At 38.1% G+C, this 21,623-nt stretch overlaps 4 protein-coding genes across 8 annotated transcripts in view; 1 reads left to right on the top strand and 3 right to left on the bottom strand.

The window, feature by feature from the left end:
* The window catches only part of LOC113670385 (uncharacterized), a 31,354-nt gene extending 25,799 nt beyond the window's left edge, over positions 1–5,555 (bottom strand). Inside the window, exon 1 of one of the 5 annotated variants that reach the window (XM_089183731.1) lies at positions 5,430–5,555. The gene's annotated coding sequence lies outside the window, so the exon portion shown is untranslated. Of the gene's footprint in view, positions 1–839; positions 1,055–5,429 lie in introns of those variants that run through there. The other 4 variants (XM_027186526.2, XM_089183738.1, XM_089183734.1 and 1 more) reach the window with 4 other exon arrangements.
* An 891-nt stretch (positions 5,556–6,446) lies between these two features.
* On the bottom strand, positions 6,447–7,382 carry LOC113670318 (somatostatin receptor type 5). The gene has a single exon (XM_027186440.2). It carries the CDS (start codon positions 7,380–7,382, stop codon positions 6,447–6,449), a length of 936 nt encoding a protein of 311 aa, XP_027042241.2.
* A 1,966-nt stretch (positions 7,383–9,348) lies between these two features.
* On the top strand, positions 9,349–10,809 carry LOC113670317 (adenosine receptor A3). The gene has a single exon (XM_027186439.2). It carries the CDS (start codon positions 9,440–9,442, stop codon positions 10,418–10,420), a length of 981 nt encoding a protein of 326 aa, XP_027042240.2. The 5' UTR covers positions 9,349–9,439; the 3' UTR covers positions 10,421–10,809.
* A 415-nt stretch (positions 10,810–11,224) lies between these two features.
* Positions 11,225–21,623, bottom strand: LOC113670361 (xylosyltransferase 1). Its single transcript, XM_027186498.2, has 9 exons — positions 21,431–21,623; positions 20,800–21,196; positions 18,800–19,201; positions 17,811–18,013; positions 17,098–17,178; positions 15,884–16,100; positions 15,242–15,418; positions 13,846–14,319; positions 11,225–13,003 (listed from the first exon to the last, which is right to left on the bottom strand). The coding sequence occupies exons 2-9, from the start codon at positions 20,980–20,982 to the stop codon at positions 12,332–12,334; spliced, it is 2,409 nt and encodes an 802-aa protein (XP_027042299.2). The 5' UTR covers positions 20,983–21,196; positions 21,431–21,623; the 3' UTR covers positions 11,225–12,331.

The following is a 21,623-nucleotide window of genomic DNA, read 5'->3' as shown; positions in this document are numbered from 1 at the left end:
GCATCTTTCATCAGGTAGAAAGATACTGAAATACGTATGTGTATTAAAAATTTCCCGTTTCGCATGTCCACTACCAAATAAATTCAAAATGCGAAAACGATGGGTTAAATAAGTGTTAAAATGTTATATTAATCACTTCTGAAGGACTGAAAACTTTGATTTGTTGAGGAAACCTTCGTTCATAATGTCCTTTTTTTGGGCTGTGAGAAAAGTCCGTTTCCCAATTTTATAATTTTTTTTAATGCTATGGAACAATATTTGTCTTCTAAAATGCCACCTTATTCAAAAAAAAATTTAATCACCTGTCGGAGATGGTGAAAGTAGTACGCGTACTCTAATTAATTCACCTCCGAACTGACGCGACTTCAGACCATCTAAAATGATGTTTAAGTTCACTTTAAAAATTGCTTTGAGAATTTGCTAAACAGAATAATTTTCCAGCGCACAGCCTTTGTTAAGATACTGTGAAAAATATTTTCTAATTGGTAAATATGCGGCGACAAAAACAACCATCAGAGTTCTCAACAAGATAATACAGTGTGTGCTTATTTCATGAAAGCTCAGATGCTGGTAGCTGTTACAAAGATTTTCTCGCGGATAACAAATTATCAGCACTACCGAAGAAGCAATTCGAATTCGAGATGAAATGTTTCGCAACTCAATAGCTTGCAAGAAATAATCTAAAATATTTTATTCTTGATTGTGATATCATAACTTCGGTTTATTTTATAAATCCACTCGTGGGCGTAAACCCGATATCAAATATTAAACATGTTGGATACTTCAAAGTAAATTTTGATTTAATGTTTAGTATTTATAACAAAGACCGTTTTGCTTACCGTCGTTGCCACGAGTGAATTTTTATTCCAACGACGAAGAAGCACTTTGTAAAATTTTTGAATCACAGTTTAAGTTGATTTCGGGTCCAAAATGTCGAGCTTTTCCAAAAATGTTAGGCTTTTTTCTCTTAGCCTATTACCAGTAGAAATATTTTGCGAAAACTGTCCAGAATCTTCGCCAGACGTGTTTAAGTTGGTTAAAGATTGTCTTGGACGTCAATATATTCCTCAAAAGTCATAAAGTGAATTTTTGTAATTAATTGCCTCGTCCAAGGTGTCTTGTAGGCTGAGGAGGAACCAATAAGAGGCCGTAATCTGAACAAATGTATAACGCTAATTGCTGAAACAGCAATACAGAGGATTTCCAGTAAATATTAACGTCGAACAGCTGACAACGATGAAAAGAATCAAATGATGTCAAAAGGTTTGTATTTTCTTCTGAATATACATTTATGGCTTTGAACAAATAGAGTAGAGCCGGTCTGAATTACAGCTCTTAAGTTCTTACTTTTATAAAATTGGAGGAACAAAGGCGAAAACCGTGTGTTGATCCTTTCTTTACAAAATAATATTACTTGTGCGCGTTCGTTTGAAGCCTCGTTTATTCAGAAACTTTATCTGTCCTTGGCCTTAGTTACACTTAAGATACGCGCGCGAAAAAAATTTTTTATGCGTGCACGAAAAAAAAGCACGCGCACGAAAATCTATTTGTTAGTCACCAAGGAGACAATTGTTAAAAAAACGGATAGGACATTAAATTTGGTTTTGATTTCCAATTGCATAAAAAGCATAAATTTAGGTTAGCGTTCTACCAAGTTAATGATTTGATGGAGGGAGTGTATTCAAACCTTAATTGAGCATGCAAAATAGTTAGAGATTTTTCATGATATCTTAATAAGGATTGCCGCCCCGTTTGCAGAGTTCCCAATAGTAATTCCCGGAGCTTTTTCTGCTTGATATAAACCTTTCAGGGCCGCGGCAAGTTTTATTAATCATCTATGTCTACACTCTAGCAGATAGCAATCAGGTTTTGTTTAAAAAATATTTGAAACAGGTCACACATATTTTTTATTTATTTTTGTCATAATTTCTGATTAATAGCACTAAATGATTTTTTAAAAAGATATTTAAAGTCTTTTTGTATTAAAAAATGGTTTTTATATTTATGATTGCTCATTGGTGATTCAGCCTCTGGCTGTATTGATGTATCTCTAAATAAAGTAGCCATCTTTATTGTAAAGTTCGTATATGCTGCTAACTCACGAAGTAGGGAGAAACATTTGGCCATGTTTCGTGTTTCCCCTACACCTCTTTCGTGCTCTTGCCGTTTCCTGCATGCTTAACAACAGAACAGAGCATGATCCAAGCTTCTTTATTTGCCAAACATTATGTGCAACTGAGATAGAAGATCATACATACAGAATTAATCCGCGCGGCTTGTATGCCAAGGGAAATGCTGAAGCAAACTAAACACGTTAAACAGCACAACTATCTTTAAAGTTGTCAAACTATATATAACAGACATGTGAACTAAGAGCTGCGTTAGCTTAAAGACGAACAACGAAGCAGTAATTTTAGACTATTCAAAATTGTACTGCAGCCAAAGTGCTGAAAAAATTTGCTTTCCCGACAATTGAATCAATTTTGGTTGGTTAATAATGGTAATTGAACTGAGTGGAGTACAATTTGGTCTGGAATCTCAAGAGTGATTTTAGACCGAAATTGCACAACTCGAAGTTCAACTACCACTTGACTACATCCATCTTGAAATCGCAAAATTCAGCCGCTCTTATTCATAATATTTTTAGTCTGTATTAATATTTTATTGATCCAGTACTGATGAACTGGTTTGTAAAAAGTTGCAAAAGTTTTCTTAAATTTTCCTCTAATTTGTTTGGTTACTAAACAAGCCTTGAAATGTGATTAAATATTGATGAAGGCTTCTCAAACGCTTGATAAAAAGAATAAAATAAAAAGGTTCAAAAATCGTGATCAGGAGATATGAATGAAAATTAGTGGTAAATATCTGTGATAAAGCGCATATTTTTCAGGGAGAATGGGGACAAATAAAAGCAATAATCGAAGAATGAATAATAAAATACTTGCTGAACGCCTTTGCGTTACCAGGATTAATGAGCTAAATCATGATGACCAACACTTTATTCAAAAGTGACCATTTGTTACCAACGTGAATTGTCAATTCTGTAGAGAGAATAAGTTTCAAAAGCAAAGAGTTCTGTATACCTTCGGTTTTTCTTTTTTTGCCGGTTTAACTAACAAATGAAATCGGTAGCACACACACACACTTAATTTTTTAACGGCTTTGATTGGCGTACAAACAAATCCATTTGAATTTAAGAGTTCTAGAAATTTATAAATTAAGTGTCGAAAGAAGCTAAATCATCTGAGAATGAATTGTTAATGCTTTTACCCTTTTTTTTTTGTCAGTCTAAAAACCAAGATGCAGAACTAAAACCAATCACGACTTGTTCGAGCAATTTTGATTCAAGTGTTGAAAGTAATCCGAGACTGCGTTATTTTTCTTTGCTTTGCTTTGTGATTGGTCCAGAAAACTTGCGCCACTCTCTCAACCAATCACATGCAAACTAAAATCAATCACGACTTGGTCGCTCTTGTTTTCCCGCGCTATAGGCAGTTTGATTGGTTTTACTTTGAGTTCTCATTGGCGCTTAAAGTATTTCCCTTTCTTCTGATTGGCCGTTGTATTTACATTGGTTTTGGCTCTGCGACCCTTCATCGAAAAGCACTTTAGGTCGCGTTTCCCTGCGCTTTAGTCGATTTTGACGTCGAGTCATCATTGGCTCCTGGTTATATCGATTTTTCCTATTCTGTTCAGCCGTTTTCGTTTCTTTGGCTTTGCTTTTTCAGAACTCTATCAAAAAGCGCTGTAAGTCGCGTTTTACCGCGCTTTAGACGATTTAGACGTCGGGTCATCAATGGGTCCGGGTGATATCGATCGTTTACTGTTCTACTCGGCCGTTTTCATTTCTTTTGCTTTGCTTTTTCAACACTCGATCGAAAAGCGCTCTCAACACTACCTCTACTTAAAAAAAGTCGGTAATGAAACCTGTGCACCTGTGACTCATCAGTATTTCTTGGCAAAGCTTGTACAAAGAATGCGCCGAAAAATTTTGAACAAGCTTAAAACATTCGAGGTAATTTACCATATAAGACAATATATTTGAACTTCAATACGCACTTGATCAATATTGATATTGAAATCAATCAAAATAAATTGCTTGGTTTTTTTTTTTTCGAAGAGTGTATTGCTCACATAACCTGTAACTTTTATCCAGCCTGACATACAATATTTTTGTTACTAAATTGCTGGGCGAATATATGACCATAGTGTTTTGTTTGTTTTGTTTTGTTAGTGTCCTGTTTAAAATTTATTCCGGTTTGATTCAAAATTCAATTACTTTTGCATGCGTTATTAGGCGAAAACGTTTTTGATACCACTTTGGCTATGACATAAATGATGAATTAAACATGTCTCAAAGTGTCACTTTAAGACATGTTTCTCACTTTAGACACGACTTTGACTTAACACTTAGATCAAAGTGATATGCAAACACTAGTAAAGTCGAAGAAAAAAAACAACCAAACAGGTGATTGATTTTCAACTAACAATAGCAATAATAAACAAAAATCAAAGTAATACATTATCAAAAAAGTTGAAAGCTGAAACAATTTTGATGCAACCTTCAAGGAAGGAATGAAAGAAAAGAAACGTATTTTTACTGAGAAGCAGATGTTGTAGGGAATTATGACCTCCAAAAGAGCCTTTCATTGGTGTAATAGTTTCGTTTACGGCTTTAGGTTATGACGAGTCGTCGAAGGTGGCAAACGGCGGCAGAAACTTACTACTGTACTTGATAAAACACAGCAGGGCGTCGCCATCTTAATTTAAAAAATGGATCTTCCAGACAGATTCTTAAATCTCTCTATTGTTTCCTTGGCCGATCGTTCATCGACATGCAATCATTTGGTATTCCACGTTATCACCAATGCGATAAAAACGTGACTTTTGCTGGATTTTGCCATCATCTCTTATCACAAAAATGAGAAATTTTCAAGTTATGACAAAGGAAAAGTGTTGAGAAAATAAAAGGTTCGGTTCCTGAGAAAATGACGTTCAGAACAGCTGCTAAGTCCATGCAGCAAAGCATTGGTCAGCTAAGTTAAAAACAGATAATTCTGCGAAAGAAGGAACCCGGCTAACTTAATAGAGGTAGTTTGGGGTTTGCGAAAGGAAAATCAAAGGGGTCAACTCTCACGACTTAACTAACCAGAATCAACAACATTGATAGGTCGCTGGCCTGTAAATCAAAGGCGAGAAAACCAAAATCATCGTGATTCATTCTTTTTTTGTCACTTTTCAGTATTATGACCGATGAAAATCGCACTGAATCTGAACTATAAAGTGATTTCTTTTTCACATCTTAACCGATTTAGATTAGAACCGAATAGATAATTGTTATTGAGCTTCACGCTTTTGGTTTTTTGGATTTAAATTTGGTTCACTCTGGTTCATCGTTAATAATTCGATTTGGTGATTGGGTAACTTACCATAAGAAGCAGAGATCACGAATTTTTCGGTGAACCTCTGGCCGGTGTATGTTGGTTATACCTGTCAAAACTTGCAGATGAAAGAAGGCTGTGGATCATGTCAGGGATCAACATGATTACTATTTTAGAATAGCATTGCACGTGTAGCAACATGGAAAGAGTTGAAAATTATGCGAGGATTCAGACCAATCAAAATCGCAAAATAACGTTTACGCCTTATTTGGAAACCCTTTCGGTTGACTTCGTCAATTTGACCAGAGCTTCATAAATTGTCAAATAGCATTATGCCCTTGTTGAATTAAAATGCACACAAGTAATGTCCCTAAACCAAGGACTAATACTACGGCTCAGGGAAGTGAGGAGAGTAGGTAGTCTGTTATATGGCACTCGGAACAAACTTTTTTATTTTGAATTTGTCAGCTTTCGCGACCAAAAATACGCGGCTTATGATCGTTTCCGAGGAACCAACGTATCGGTGTACAACGTAAATTATAGAATAATCAAAGAAGTCTCTGGGTAAACGTGAATTTTATTAGCCAGAAAACATCTCTTGGCGCTATTATGAAACGTCACTAAGTCTAAGTCACGAAGAGAATAGCAAAACACAAGAATTCCCAACGCAACCGAAAAAAGGCAACTTTATTAAGGACGAAGAAAAAAAATTAATACCGTATATATTGGAATCTTATCGCTAGAACTTAACCATATATTCATGTTCCAAATCAACTGATGAGCGAACATGTGAAGATATAATAAGATGAGCCTGCGGGGTGATTTCACCTTTGAACACAGAGTCCTTATCACCATCAGACCTACAAATACTTAAGATCACATAAAAGAATATTTACATTTTATTAGATCACATTACAGATATTTTTATCTTAGAAATCTATGATAGTTTAACTGCCTATATCTCTCCTCCTCCTTCCCGTTCCTTCCCTGCCCTTCCCTCCCAGACTTACACAAATTTTTCGTCATTTCAATGACATCATTGACCTGGATGAAGGAGATCTTAAGTCACATGCCGGTATGGGACTTGCGGCACAGATTTGACAGGCCTTCCTTAAACTCAGGGATTTTGAGTATGTATAACACGGGATTTAAAAAAGAATTGGCGAAGTGGAGAAACTTGGTTGCATAAAACAGCTTCATGAAGGATGTAAAGTTCACTGGCTGCATACTAAATACCAAATTAGCAATGACAAAGGGGAGCCAGGCCACCAGGGAAACAGCTGTGATGAGAAGGCAAATGCGGGATAGGGAAGATTCCTTCTCGACACTTTTGCGGACGTCTCGCACTTTCCTCCAGATAACAACGTATGAAGCGCAGATCAGAAGCAGCAGCGCGGAGAGGAATGGGACCCACATTGAGATAACGAAAGCCTTTGGAGTTGAGGAGTGGAAGGCTGTGGGAAAATTTATGGCTGCTATATGAAGAGTAGGGATGGAGCCCGCGGTTATCCAAGCGATAGCAGTGAAGAGAATGTACCAGCCTGACTTGAGGGAGCGGTAGCTGAACGGTCGCAACGTCGCGTAGAGTCGCTCCAGTGCAATCATTGAAAGAAACGCAATAGAGCCAAAACCTGCGAACATGTCGAAAAACATATTGACTTCAACAGGGACGGATCTCAGAGGATTTATACTCCATAGTTGCCGAGACTCGCCATAAGCCACAACGAACATCGGTATGGCCAAAGCACCGACTAAAGTGTCAGAAATGGCCAGGTTGATCATTAGATAGTATCGTCGCTTGCAAAGTTTTCTGGTCCGGAGAAACACAGCGGTTGTGAGGAGGTTCCCGATTATTATCACAAGGGCTTCAAGAATGAAGAAAGAACACCAAAATATGGCCGTAGCTTTATCTTTAACCAGCGGTGCAGGGATGGTAGCATTTTCTCTATCAGTTTTTAACGTTTCTTCCAGGGTTATGTTTTTCATGTTCTGTTCAGACATGATCTGTGAAGAAAGAAAGGATAAAGAAACAAAAATAATATGGCCGGAACATACGAAAAGACTTCCTCTTCTGTGCAGGAACAGTTTCACTCTCAAGTGATTCCTTTTCCTGACACCTTTTCTCAAAAGCATCACGAAATAGAAAACAGTTTACTGTTCCTTTTTTCATGACATTTCCTGTTCCTGTTTCGCCAAATTCCATTGTTTTCCATTTCTGTGTCACCTTTTGCGTCAAAGTCGTTCAATTGTAATCGCAATGATCATTGTTTACAAGCTTTTCTCCCACTTGCATCTGATAACAAACTTTGAAGTTTTCCGACTCAGAACTATATACCTCAGGGCGCATTTTATGTGACGCAAGTTTTTTTGACTTATAGTGATAAAAAAAAACGATATACGGCAGTGAAGTCCACAAGTTTTCTTTAGTGAGAAAAGCACAGGATTATCTTCGTCCGCTAAAGTGCTATTGATCGATCCTGCCGCCGATGTTTATATGATAACATGATTCAATCAATCAGCCAATGAATTTTAACTGTTCCCACGGCTTTTATTTCGAGGCAATTTACAGTGTTGGGTCTGTGTCTGATCTCTGTATTTTTTTGTTCACTCGAAGATTGGCATTAAAGCGACAGTGTTGACAAGCCTCGCTATCGTTTAAGCGCGGTTACCATTCCAATATGGCGTCGGGCTCGGACGAGTCAGGGCCTATTAATCACCACGCTGTGAACACCTAGGTGAGCGAGTAATCACTTGCATATCGGAGTCTCCATGAAAAACTTGTTTCTACGCTTTACATACCATGCATGGGATTAATTTATATTTGTTTTCACGTTATGCTGGCTGTTCCACTAAGGAAACTCTAAAAACCGAGAGCAGTTTTCAGCAATGAAATGTTCATTATTTGTCCAAATCAAAACACTCTATCAAGAGTTCCACGATACTTCCGTCATAACTTCAAGATTACTTCGATCGCCTACAGTCTTGAGCGATTTAATAAAATTTTCATGAATTTCTATAAAAAAGGCCGACAGAAAATAAGAACAACACGCAACTTTGAAAAGGCATTGTTGCATCGATTAAATCGAGGGCAAAAACTCTACTTAATAAAGGGTTGAACCACTCTCACGCCTTCTCCGAACAAGTTAAGTTCAAGCAGAGGCGGCGATCTTCTTTACCATAAATCCTTAATTACTTCACTGTGGAGAAGAAAGGACAAATTCAGGTGGTAAACTTACCTTGAACGGACGTTTCACAAGAATTGGTGGTAATACCACCAATTCTGTTCCTTTCACAGATTCCTCTCGTAAAATTTGTATTTAGTAACGGTTTCTCGATCGCTGAAGGAAAGACGTGAAATGCGCCTCAGCCAATCACAGTGCAACCAATTGCTCAAGAAAAATGTGTTTAGAAAACGTGTTGCACGTCAGATACAAGTTAAAATTACCACGCTGGCTTCTATACAGCATTGTTTGATAGTACACACTTCTGTATTTGTATGGCTATTAAGTTCGTCTACTTTCTAAAGTGTCAAAGTTCCAGATGACTATATTAATGAGTATGCAAATCAGTAATTAATGAAAATGCCAAACGCGCACAAGGCATTGACGCGCACGTTCTCTAAAGAATATTTTAGTGAATTTTTTGCCTCATTTAGGGGCACCTCATATTCATTGGTTTCCTTCAGAGCCACAACACTAAAATTTAAAACTAGAACATTTTTCTTTCTGTACATTTTATTCTCATTCTGAGATACAAGAAGACGATTTGGTGTTGATTTGACAGTCGAACGATGGACATGTAAGCAAAGAATGCAAACTTATGAGGTCTTCGTCAAATCACAGAAGTTCTAGCCGCGGTAAGTTTGAAATTTCAAATTGTTCTTTTTCTCACCTTTCGGTGGTTTCTAGCTAAAAAAAGGATGTATTTAGGATTCATTGCCAGCTTTATCAATTTATGAACTCTGCAGCTTGAAATATTTTGAATGTAATGTCATTGTTTTCTTGAATTTCAAGGTCAATTTATTACCTCTTTTACAGATCTTCAGAGAAGAACCGAAGATGAGACTGAATTTATCTCTAGAATATTTTAACATTCACTTGAAAAACATCAGCTCGACTGACTTCCCCATGAACAAGTCCACAGCAACACTGTGGTGTTCTCTCTTCATTCTTGAAGCGTTCCTGATCACAGTTGCAAACCTCCTCACGATCGCCATGTTTCTCTGGACCAGAAAACTTCGCAAGCGACGATACTATCTAATGATCAACCTGGCCATGTCTGACACCTTAGTTGGTACTCTGGCCATACCGTTGTTCGTTGTCCTTTTTGGCGACTCTCAGAGATTATGGAGTTCCAGACTATTCCTTGTCGACACTGCTCTGTTTTTCGACATGTTTGCAGGATTTGCGTCGATTACATTCCTTGCCATGATTGCTTTGGAACGTCTCTATGCGACATTACGTCCGTTCCATTACCGCGCCCTCAACTCTGGTTGGTATATACTCCTCATTCTTATCGCTTGGATCGCTGCGGGGTCTATCCCATTATTTCATGTGATGGCGCGGAAGCATTCTACAGTCTTCCGCTCCCCGTCTCAACTGGCTATCCTTCTGTTCATGTGGGTTCCATTCTTCTCCGCGCTGCTTCTCGTGATCTGCGTTTCATACATAGTCATCTGGAGGAAAGTAAGAGACGTTCAGAAAAAAGACCGACAACGAATAATCGAGAAGGAATCTTCTTTATCGCGCATTTGTCTCCTGGTGACAGCGGTATCCGTGGCAGCTTGGCTTCCCTTTGTTATTGAAAATTTGGTCATAAGCCAGAAGCGAATCAATCCTTCAGTCTCTCATATTCAACTGTTTCATGTGACCAAGTTCCTCCATTTTGTCAATTCCCTGTTGAACCCTGTTCTGTACGTGCTCAAAATCCCCGAATTCAAGGAAGGCCTGTCAGCTGCTTTGTGTCTCAAGAAACATGCTGGTTTCACCGGAAAATTGAGTATTCATGGTTCGAGAAGCGCCCTCGCCACCGGTCTTTAGACTTCTATAGACAGTATTTCGTGTGAAATGAATATTGATGTATTAATTGACCGCCCTTGAACCCTTTAATGCATGAGAGTGTCTCACATTTAATTTCACCTGACAGTATCACTTCTGAATCACACATAATTAAATTCACAAGAGTTAAAAAAAATGATCGCCATTTAAAGAAGGTTTTGACTGTTGAACAAGTTTTCCTTGTTCTTTCCACGGGAAACGAATCGAACAGAATGGAGAATATGCGTGCTAATGTCAGGGTGCAAAGAGTCGGGTCTTGTAGAGTCACCCGCATAATCATGAGATCGTTTGTAATGCATATATCTAGTTCATTAATTTGTATGCAACGAAATTAAATCTATGAAATCGAAGAATGGGAGAGTAGTGACTGAGAATTCCCGTCGCCCAACAACTTTCTCTTGGCTTGTGGTCAAGCAGAGTTTCTGCAGTAAAGGATTAACAAAACACACATCTACAGGCACCGCGTGACAGTTCAACTCCGAGAAAAATAATGTCAACGATTATGTTCCTAGCCTTGAGTGTTACCCCAAAGAGCGACAAGCATCTTATTTCCCCTTACCGTAACATCCCTGAATCACACATTGAGGTCATGATGAGGAAATGATCACCAACTAAAGATGTTCTTGATTTTTTAACAAATTCTCCTTGTCAGCTCCTTAGGAAATTACGAAGAACAGTATGGAGAATTTGCATACTGATGTTAGGGTGTAAAGGGTACAAAATATACACGAACAAGCATGCAAAGAAACAAACGAACAACAGAGAAAACTTCAAACCGGTAGTGGATTGATTTTGACTATTGTTTATTTTTCAAACACTCTGAGATAAAAGAGCGTCATCAAGTGTTCTTCGCCCCACCAAAGCTCCTTAATTTAACAAAACGAGTTACTATATGAAGCAAGTTAGCTTGTAAAAACCTCAACCTCTTCGTATTGAAGATGCAAAGGTGATTAACAGTTAATCATCGCCTTTTAAAACTTGAAGTTAGGGCTGTCTTTTGATCCATCAAGACAATTTGGCATGAAAAAGTATTTTTTCTTTGATTTTTCGAGTGGAAAACTGAACAAGACAAAAATGCATTTTTTAAATGCAAAGTTATGTGCATTTATCAAAATTCAATAAATACTTCTTCATCACATTGGAGGGATATATTCATCTTCTACCAGCTGGAAATGGGTCTAAGTTACATAAACTCATGCCAACAACTGTGGAAGATGAGTAATTTAATTTTCCCCAACAACAGCGCGTGTAAAATTTTGAGTGGCAGTTTATTCTATTAAAAACCCTAATATAGCACATGGTTTTATCCTAGCAAATTCTTCGACTTTCTTTTAAATGAATAACTGTGCATACAACAGCTACGGTCGGAGAGTGCATTAGCCTAAATAGGCAGTCTCAAAGTTCAGCATGAACCAAATTCCGAAGAAGCTCTAAACATATAAGAGGAATTTCAACCAAAAGATATGAATGAATTGTAACCTTTTAGTCCATATAACGCTATAACAGTTATCAAAATTATCATGGCAAGAATAATAAATACACTATTTCGTTCGCGGAACATTTTGAACGTAATTTGAAGATCTAAAAATTTCTATGGGAAAAAAAAACCCCGTTAACACTTTAACTCCCAGTTGTGATCTCGATCTGTAACTTCTCGCCCCTTCAAGGCATAATCCCATAATCCCAAACAGGTATTGAGGACAGCCAAAACTTTTCAGCTAGAGGGTGTTGTTAGTCACTAAATGGTATAATGGTAATTGGACCAAGTGAAGTCCAATTCGGTCTGTAACATACGAGTGATGGACGACCGCCAACGGAATGATACGGTGTGGATAGAAATAAGCATTATCAATCCATTCTTGGGAGTGAAAGTGTTACATTGAAATTGATTTACTATCGTAATCGACCATTAGGTTTCACTCTACCTATTTCTGATTTAGGATCTGGTGACCTTGAACTCCATGAAGTAGATTCACATTGTGGAATTTGCTCGCAACCAGGAATCTTCCCTTGAACTATGCAAGACGATTCTACCGTCCAAAAATATTCTGTAACATTGTCTATCCAATCATGAAGCGGTTCCCCAGACTTCCTAGAATTCTCCGCGGCATTCGTGGCAAGGGCCTCTGTGTTGTTTGCCTCTCGGTCGAACTCGATTAAGAAGTCATTAGCGTTATAAATCCCGCCTGGTGGACCGCTGTTCGCGGCGACAGCTTCATTAGAGCTAATAGGTTGGCCTTTTGAGAATGACAGAGGAACCACTAAGAATTTCGTTTGTCCTATGACCATATCCTCGCCTTTATGCGAGAAAATCATTTTAATTGTCCACTTTCCAGGCCGCATTGGTTTCTTGAAAGTGGGTTTGTGAAATGAAACCACCCAGTTATCGACCACGCGCATTTCATAAATTCCCGTCACCACGTTGATGGGGTCCACCCACATAAGTTTTACATCAAATGCTTTGCCATGAACCCAGCGGTGTACCAAGACAGGGTCGTCCCAGGGACCCATCAGACGGGCCATGTTGCGAAAGACCCTCTCCTTTTGGTCCCAACTAGTGCCCACCTAAGAAAAGAGGAACCGATGTGATCTAACAAGTATACAAATCTGATGTATGTTAATATAACGTCAACGACAGTCGTCAAGCATATCCAATCTCCTGATAAATTGCTGTCGAAGTTTAACTAGAAGATTACCATTTCGTGCCTCTACCCGCGCTCATCCAGTCGTATGTCAACTTGCACCAAATGCTGGTTGAAAGTTTTCACGAGCTTGGCGCTCTTGATTGTGCTTACACACTTTCCCTCCGTTTTACTCTGGTTGTCCACTCGCTCTTAAATGTTGTTGTGTTTTGGCCCTAAATGTTAGTTTAAGCCACACCTGATTTGTTTTTAATTCTTTACAAGATAGGATGCACTTCACTTAGGTTTCACCTCTACGACGGTTATTAAAACAGCCGCCTTGAAAGTAACCTTTTCCAAGCCTTTTGTTGGTAAAACGGAGCGAAATAGCAAACGGTGCTATTGTAGCGGCAAAGCAAAAAAAAAACAAAAAACAAGGGGGTGGGGATCGGGGTCGAGGTCAAGGTCGAGGTCGAGGTTAGAGACGAGTTTAGGGTCGAGGTTAGGATCGAGGTTAGGATCGAGGTTAGAGTCGAGGTGAGAGTCGAGGTTAGAGTCCAGGTTAGAGTCCAGGTTAGAGTCGACCCAAGCCCCCCCCCTCGTTTTTTCACTTCGTTTTACTAACTAAACGCCTGGAACAATCTGGCTTAAAAGCATATTATGGAGCATAGTATGAAGTACATTATGCTATTTTAAAGAGGACTAAATTTACTATAATAAACTAAGGGGAAAAAACGACAAATTAACAGTAAAAAGCTTTGTTGGTAGGAAATAAGTTTTTGTTACCTCTAGCCCTACAAGTCGCTGTGGTCCGTTACTCATGTTCAGATTCAAAAGCTCTTCATGACTCAACGGAGCCAGCCACGATTCTAAAGTGACGACCTGTTTATCGCCATCCTTTGTTGAATATTCAACATCATACAAAACTAATAGCCCGCCAAATTGATCATGTTGATTCAGTAGTGTGATCTCCTGAGTGTCTAAAACCCTCCCACTTGGACATTTCTGGCTTTTAGCTCCTTGCGAGGCTGCTGTTTTTAAACTTTTCTCGCCTACTCTGGCAAAAGCATGGAAGAATGTTCTAAACACGTCGCTAGTTTTGGTGATGGAGTCTTCGCGATGGAAAAGATTCTCCCAGTAGTAATTCAATCCTTGCGTGTCGGTCGGATATGGGTCATAAAGCCAAGCGTCTAACTGGTTGATGACCTCTTGATTCACGATCGCCTCGAATTTACGTGCGAAGAAGTTTGTTGACTTGCTCTGTGATGAAATAAAAGGTTTAGAGCTGCGATCAGTAATTTATTAAGAAGCGAAGGAACCTTTGCTACGGAGATTCAAAACGAGACTTGAACGCTGGTAACGTTTGCAATATTAGAACGATCTTTTATCCGTTGCGCTACGAAGCCACACGCTTTTAAATTTGCGCCTGGTTATCTTTCGTTCTCTGTTAGTTAAATAGAGTCCTTTTCGATCGAGTGTCGTAAAAACCAAACCACAGTTATCACAACAACCACTCAGAAGAGAGGAAAGTATTCTGAAGAACCAATGAGAACTCATACTAAAACCAAGCATTCTGCCCAAAGTGCGGGAAAGCGCAGGTGACCAAGTCGTGACTGGCTTTTTGTTTGCATCTGATTGGTTGAAAGAGTGGCGCGAGCTTTTATTTTTTTTAACCAATCACAGGGCGGAGGCAAACAAAACCGATGCAATCCCGAATAACTTTTGACATGTAATTAAAAATTCCTCTTACGTAATATTTTCATAGAAATCCCGGAATTTTCGATGGTTTGCTTTTGTTCCATACTCTCTACGATTTAGTAGGAAAACTTACGCCACTCAGTCAGCCAATCTGATGCAAAACTTAAATCAATTGCAACTTGGGCACACGCGTTTTTCCGCGACTTGGGTAATTTACTTTATATTTTTTCAATCTGAGTTCTGATTAGCTCAAACTGACAAATTGAAACAAAGGAAATATCACACGAAGCCAAAGTTAAAAAGCGTGTGGCTTCGTAGCTCAACAAATAAAACATCTTTCTAATATGGCAAACGATACTAGGAACGTTACTAGGGTTTAAATTTTGTTTCGAGTCTCCCTAACAAAGGTTTCTTTGCTTCTTACATCTACTGATACGGAGCAATAAGGGCAAACAGTTGTAACCATTTACAATTTAACACTAACCTTCAGCCGAGGCAAATCCTCGGGCTTAAAGTCGTTTGGTGAGCAGCCACACCAATCCACGATATGCTTGTACTGACACCGGCAGCCCAGCTTCCGCTTCCAGTTTGTGAGACGAAGATTGCTTCGGACGAACGTCTCACAGTAAGGACCATTCCTTAAAACGGTGTGGAAGAAAGACTACAAAAAAATAAATAAATAAATAAATAAATAAATAAATAAATAAATAAAATAAGATAGCTTTAGTCTTGACACACGTTTCACTTTGCTTATGTAGAGTTGTGACTGTAAGTTTCCCTCCTACTCGTCCCTAACTAGTTACGTACTCTTTCTCTGCAAGCCTAAACCACATTGGCGCAGTTTTCAGTCAAGTGTCCAAAAACAAAAACCATAGTAACCGCGAAGGCCAACCAGAGTAAAGGCATTATCACCATTAGCCAATTACAGATCAGAGTAAAAACAGACAAACTTCTTAGAGCGCGGGAAACCGCGAATCACAAAGTCGTGGTTTTGGCTTTACATCTGGTTGGTTGAGCGTCTTGCGGGAGATTTCTGGACCAATCACAGAGCGAAGTAAGTCAAACCTGAGGCAATCCCAGATTACTGTACTTTCGACACTCATTGGAAATTGCTTTATCTACAAACCTCTGCTGGAAGTAGCGAGTACCCATACATGTGTTTGAGTCTCACTACTAGAGGGTCCTTTGATGTTACTAAATAGTGACAGAATTTCTTGTTTAAACCAATCCAGTCACTTCCGCCATCGATCTCAATGTCAGAGGGCAGTTTTCTGTCGCCGAGTCGCCACATGTGCTCATCACATTCTAAAAATGTCCTATCCAATCCTTGCTTTTTAATAAACCTAAAAGTGAGTAGTAGAAGTAATGTGCGTTATTGACCCAACATGAGGTCAAGAAAGCTGGATAATGGCTGTTCCATAAAAACGCAGAAAAGAAGCTCGGTCGATAAAGGATTTATTACACAACAGGAAGATTTCGCTTTTAATAAAAATCCAGAATGAACTATTCATTTTCGAGCGCTGCGAAAGAAGGAAACGGTAATGGCGCGTGCACGTTTTTCATTTGAAAATTGAAAAATAACGTCATTTGATAAGTTTACTAAGCAAGCGACCACGAGTGGGCAAGAGGAGGCCATCTTGTCCACTCGGGTAGCCGATCAGAACACAGGATTCGTTTCATCTTGTCCACGGGCGCTGCCAGTTATATAATAAACAAGATAAATAATTCAAAGATAACTTCATCATCATAAAGGTCATCTTTATAATTGACAAAAATATTAGCTACTTAAAGTTAGAAAAAAGATCAATGTTGAAAGCTACACTTGATTGTTGAATGGCAACGATCGACAAAATTGAGCCTAATTTTTTTTTCTACCCCATTCTAAGCCAGCCTTGCTCCTTGATGGTTCATAATATTCTCTCTTTTGCTTTTCATTCTTACCAGGATAATATTCTGTGATTTTCTTTGAGTTGAAGTCAGTTGTGTTAGTTGCTAAGAAGACTTAAAAACTGCAACAGCTTGAATGTTTAGTTTCAAGCATCCTAGGCATAAGGCGTGTAAATATCTGAGTCCTTCATTTAAAAAAATGCCTGGTCATAGTCAAGTCTATATGCTGTACTCAGTGCAAACTACTGTAGTACATGATTTCTGGTTCCTTTTCCATTACTGGTTGAGCGGCAATAATAATTCTTATTACTGTCTGCCATACAATTCTCATGATGTAAGTTTTGAAAGTTCTCATCACTCGACTGCTTGGTATTGTATTGATATTGTAAGGAGAAATTCTCTCTTGGTCACTCATAGGAGTTAAGGGGTTTAATCAGGAGATGAAGCACAAACCTTAAAAGTTCCCTTCCATGGGGTTTTAAAAAGTTAAAATCTCTATTGGCTCTTAAAAATTCCACCAGTTTTGAGTTGTGTCTAAGGAACAAAGGAACACAACAACTGATTAGGTGCATAAACATTTATAAATACCAATTGCGCATTTGGATGCTCATACATGTATATCACTGTTACACCAGCCTTGCTGGCTCTCTGCTACTCTCCTGAGAAAAGGGAAGCACTGAAGAGTTAATTTACTTTGAGGTTTGAAAATCTCAACAATTGCATTAGTGTTATGTCACAATCTTCCTTTATTTTGTCCTGCCTTACAAAAAGTTGCCTTTTGTTTATTCTAACAGATCCTGAATTAAAATTTAAAAGGCCCCCTGTTTTAAACAAAGATTTTAGTGCCAAACCCCAAATACAAAATGAGCATTTATTCTCAAGCAAACAAATCCCATTTAAAAGGCTTTGCAATTAGCCTCTTTCAAAAGTGAGGGTTTTGACCCTTGAAATTTCCAACTGAACAATGTTCAGGGAGAGCTTGTGTGTCAAAGTGTTGCAAATTTTAGGTATAGTTTACAAGCATGATTGTTGCAAACACAATGTACCAAGTAACTTTGGTTATGCTGTACTTCTGTCAGCACCCTTCAGCCATTGTGTATTCCACTCATCGTGCACAATTTTTCTTGCTGGTAAGGGAATCTAATCAGAATACAGCTTGTACTTACTGTATTGGATAGTCTGATTCACTCAGGTTAATAAAAAAGTCCCATTTCCAGTCTTTCTTGGCTAATAAGTCCTCCATACATTTCAGCAACATTTGGAGAAGACTTGCTCCCCCCCATATAGTTGCCATACTCCAAGGTGCCACTGCGGCATTTGGAAAATCACGTATCATCTTTAAAACTTCTCTTCGCAGGTAATCAGACCTCTAAACCAAAAAGGAGAAAAGATTACAGGATTTCTTTCAGTAAAAGATAAATATCCAAACTACAATTTCCCTAAATTTTTTAAGAAATCTCATTTATGGAGGGAAAATACTGTTGAATCATTCATTTAGGTTATGTGAAATAAAAGAAATGATTGCTAACATAAGAAGCTTTGATTGTTAAATAAATTCTCCTTGCCAGTACAAGAGGAAATGCAAACAAGAGTATAGAGAATATGGACACTGATGCAAGGTGTATTATGGTAAAGTAGAGCCTTTATACAGGCCCAAGTGGCCCATAGGGCCAGCACTTTACTTCAGTTTCCTTAGCATTAAGCGGCTAAGAGTATTGCTACTCCTCCCTGGATGGGATGCTAGTCCATTGCAGGATTACCCCCAGCATATTTGCTGGTACCCATTTGTACACCTGGGTGAAGAGAAGCACTGTGAGAGTAAAGTGTCTTGTCTAAGAGCACAACACAATGACCACGGCCAGGGCTCGAACCTGGACCACTCGATCTGGAGTTGAGTGCACTAACCATGAGGCCACTGCGTCTCCTATAGGTGACCGACATCTCATTTCTCTTTATTTTAATACTGTTGAATCATTCATTTAGGTTATGTGAAATAAAAGAAATGATCACTAACAAAAGAAGCTTTGATTGTTAAACGAATTCTCCTTGTCAGCACCAAAGGAAATGCAAACAAAAGAGTATAGAGAATATGGATGCTGATGCAAGGTGTATTAGGGTGAAACATTTTATATCTGAAGAATCAAACAATACTTACAGTGTCTATGTGAAAGAAAAAGTAGTGATTACTGTGGTACAAAGCCTTGAATAATCTCTTTACTTGTCGGAAAGCTCGTCCATGAAGAGTAAGAACAAAAGCAATTCTGATTGGGTTTCCATATGCTGTGTGACTAAGATCAATTGGTTTAGCAGGGCCCTTGGTAGAACGTGGTGCAGGGCAAGTTCTCTTAATGTCAAGTAGAGAGGTATATAGTAATTTGGCTTCTGACAGACATGCTGTCTTGTAAATAAGTCTTCTACATTTCTCAGATTTCACCCTCTTTAATGCAGAAAGAGCATCTTTGTGTTTCACATTACATGGAGGAACAAATGGTTGCTCTAAAGCTGCCTGCCCATTATTCTTCTCTGTTTTTTTCAACTGTTCCCCTTGTTCTGGATCCTAAGTAAAAAACAATATTAACAAAGTTAAAAACAGTTTTAATTCAATTAATGAGTTATTGGTGAAGAAGATAGAATTCTTGGTCATTCTCATGGATGACTAAACAGAATTTCTCCAAAAAATGTCAAAACACTGTGAAGCAGAAAATGATGAGAAAAAAATTTAAATTAGGAGATTACTGGTTGATCCAATAACAAATTATCCAAACTAACATTATAAGAATAATATGGTAGATAGTAAAGAGGATTACTTTTGAAATTTCAGGAGTAAAAGGGTTAAACAAAATTCTTAAAAATCCTTGTATGGACAGGTGAGATAAGCAATGATTTTGAGAAAACATGATGATCCACATTTTATGAATTCAGCTGTGTTCATTATTTATACACAATAATAACTTATTGCTTTATATACAAAGGAAGATGTCATTATCTGTTAAAAAGCCCCTCTATAGGTGAAAAATATCAATCAGCAATGTTGATAGAGCATTCAGTATAGATGCAATTCTAAGGCCACTGGAAATGTCCATAAGCATTTAAATTTGAATATTATGAGTCGAAGAGCCACTTAAAATACATTTTGTTATGTTTAATCCTTAAAACAAATAATCATAGACCGAAATCACTGATAAAAATTAACTTTTGTTATTCAGTGGGATGTTGATGACTTTATCATTGCAGTTTTATACTTATAATTCTTCTATTCGTTTTCAATGAATTGCCGCTTTTCCTTTTTAAAGCTTTTCACTTATTCTAAGGTATCGATCTATTTAGTATTCGTCCGCGGCGGAATATTTACTAGACCGAACAATGACCGGTGAACATTATAATACACAGCAATTATGCAGCGAGATTACAGTTCACAATAAACATGGTTTTGATAAGTACGATCTAAGTGCTTGTAAAGCTTATCTAAGCGGATTTAGAACTCTCTGCTATATTCACTTCTGATATTCACTTAGCTATTCGTCGATTATCTTAAATCAACACTGTATTCGCTATTTTGTATTGACGAGTAAATAACTAATGAACAATCTAGAAACTTTTTGGGGTGTCGCGACTCTCAAGGGAAAATGACATTGAAGGATATTCTCTTACTAACAGATCCTCCAAATATGCGAGAAGTGTTAAGGGTGAACTTCTTTCCACAACACGATGTTGGAATAATTAGGTCTTAAAAGTCCGAGTGACGACCAAAGCAGTACCAGTAACTTTGTTAAATTATTCAATGGGAACATAGCTGCTTTACAAAAACCATTCTTAGAGCGAAGAAAATTCCTTAAAAATATATTTTGATGAATCGTTTATATACAGGGCAAATGTGAAACTTAATCATGCTCTGTTAACGCAAGATCCCGTCAGGATTTTCCTCAGAATAAGACAGGCGAAGAAGGAAAAACAAACCGCTCGCAAAATATTGTTCAGCTGATAGATACTAGTGCAGTATTTTGATTGAAAATTATAGAAGTGGGTTGGCAATTCTAGAATAATTAGCTGTTTTGAATGCCTCAATACAACCCGACAGAAAGAGCAATAGTCATTCACGGAAATGATGATAATTTTTTTTTTCTTCAATTAAATAAATGTGCTTATCTTTATTACCTGTTTTGACTCGATCCCCACGTGTGGGCCGGTTTTTAAACTCGATCTTGGAACATGTCGATTCCCATGCACTGGATGTTCTTCTGGCCAGTGTTTGGACGAGAAATAAATGGTCGTCAACACCTGAATTATCACAATAAGACCTACAATTCCTAAAATAAACCTAACGATTCTAAACTTCATGACCGTAAGTGTCACGTAAGCACAGATTTCTCCTGTTTGTTCACGTTAAGGCTACCGCTGACTCCCCTTCAAGGGACTGGGGAGGCGATTCATTTCATTGGTTCGTGAGGCGAGTGCGTGACAAATTGTATGACGTTAACCGAGCGTGACGGATTTTCCCTTCACTTCTGGATTGAATTTTCTTCGTGAGTCGCGGATCAGATCACAGCAAACACTGCAGAAAAAAATAAATAAGTACGCAATTAATCAGGAAGAAGCTTCCTTAGAAAAAATTCAAAATTGTATGTTGATCAAAGCAGGATAGGATTTGTTCCTGACCGGTTTTGAGTAGGATAGATATTTGTTGAAATCATTGTTCCCTTGATAATACTCAATAGCTCTTGTTCTCGAGAGCCTGACTCTGACGCAGAGACACAGTTCTGACCGCAAAAAAATAGGTACACAATACCTGATCGTCCAAGAACGCTGTGAATGTCGGTGACCATGCCGTAGTTCTTGAAATGTAGAGATTTGTTTTTCGTAGCTTAAGACGGATTGAATCTGGCTAGTCAGTTTAACGGGAGTTACATAAGTCCGGAGTTGGCAATGTATGAAAGGTGGAAACTATTGAAGGAAGTACTATATTCAAAGGGATGCAAAGC

This window comes from Pocillopora damicornis, chromosome 10 (assembly GCF_964200805.1).
Source record: "Pocillopora damicornis chromosome 10, jaPocDami1.2, whole genome shotgun sequence".
Classification (NCBI taxonomy): Eukaryota; Metazoa; Cnidaria; class Anthozoa; order Scleractinia; family Pocilloporidae; genus Pocillopora; species Pocillopora damicornis.
This window is presented reverse-complemented; position numbering and strand designations above follow the sequence as displayed.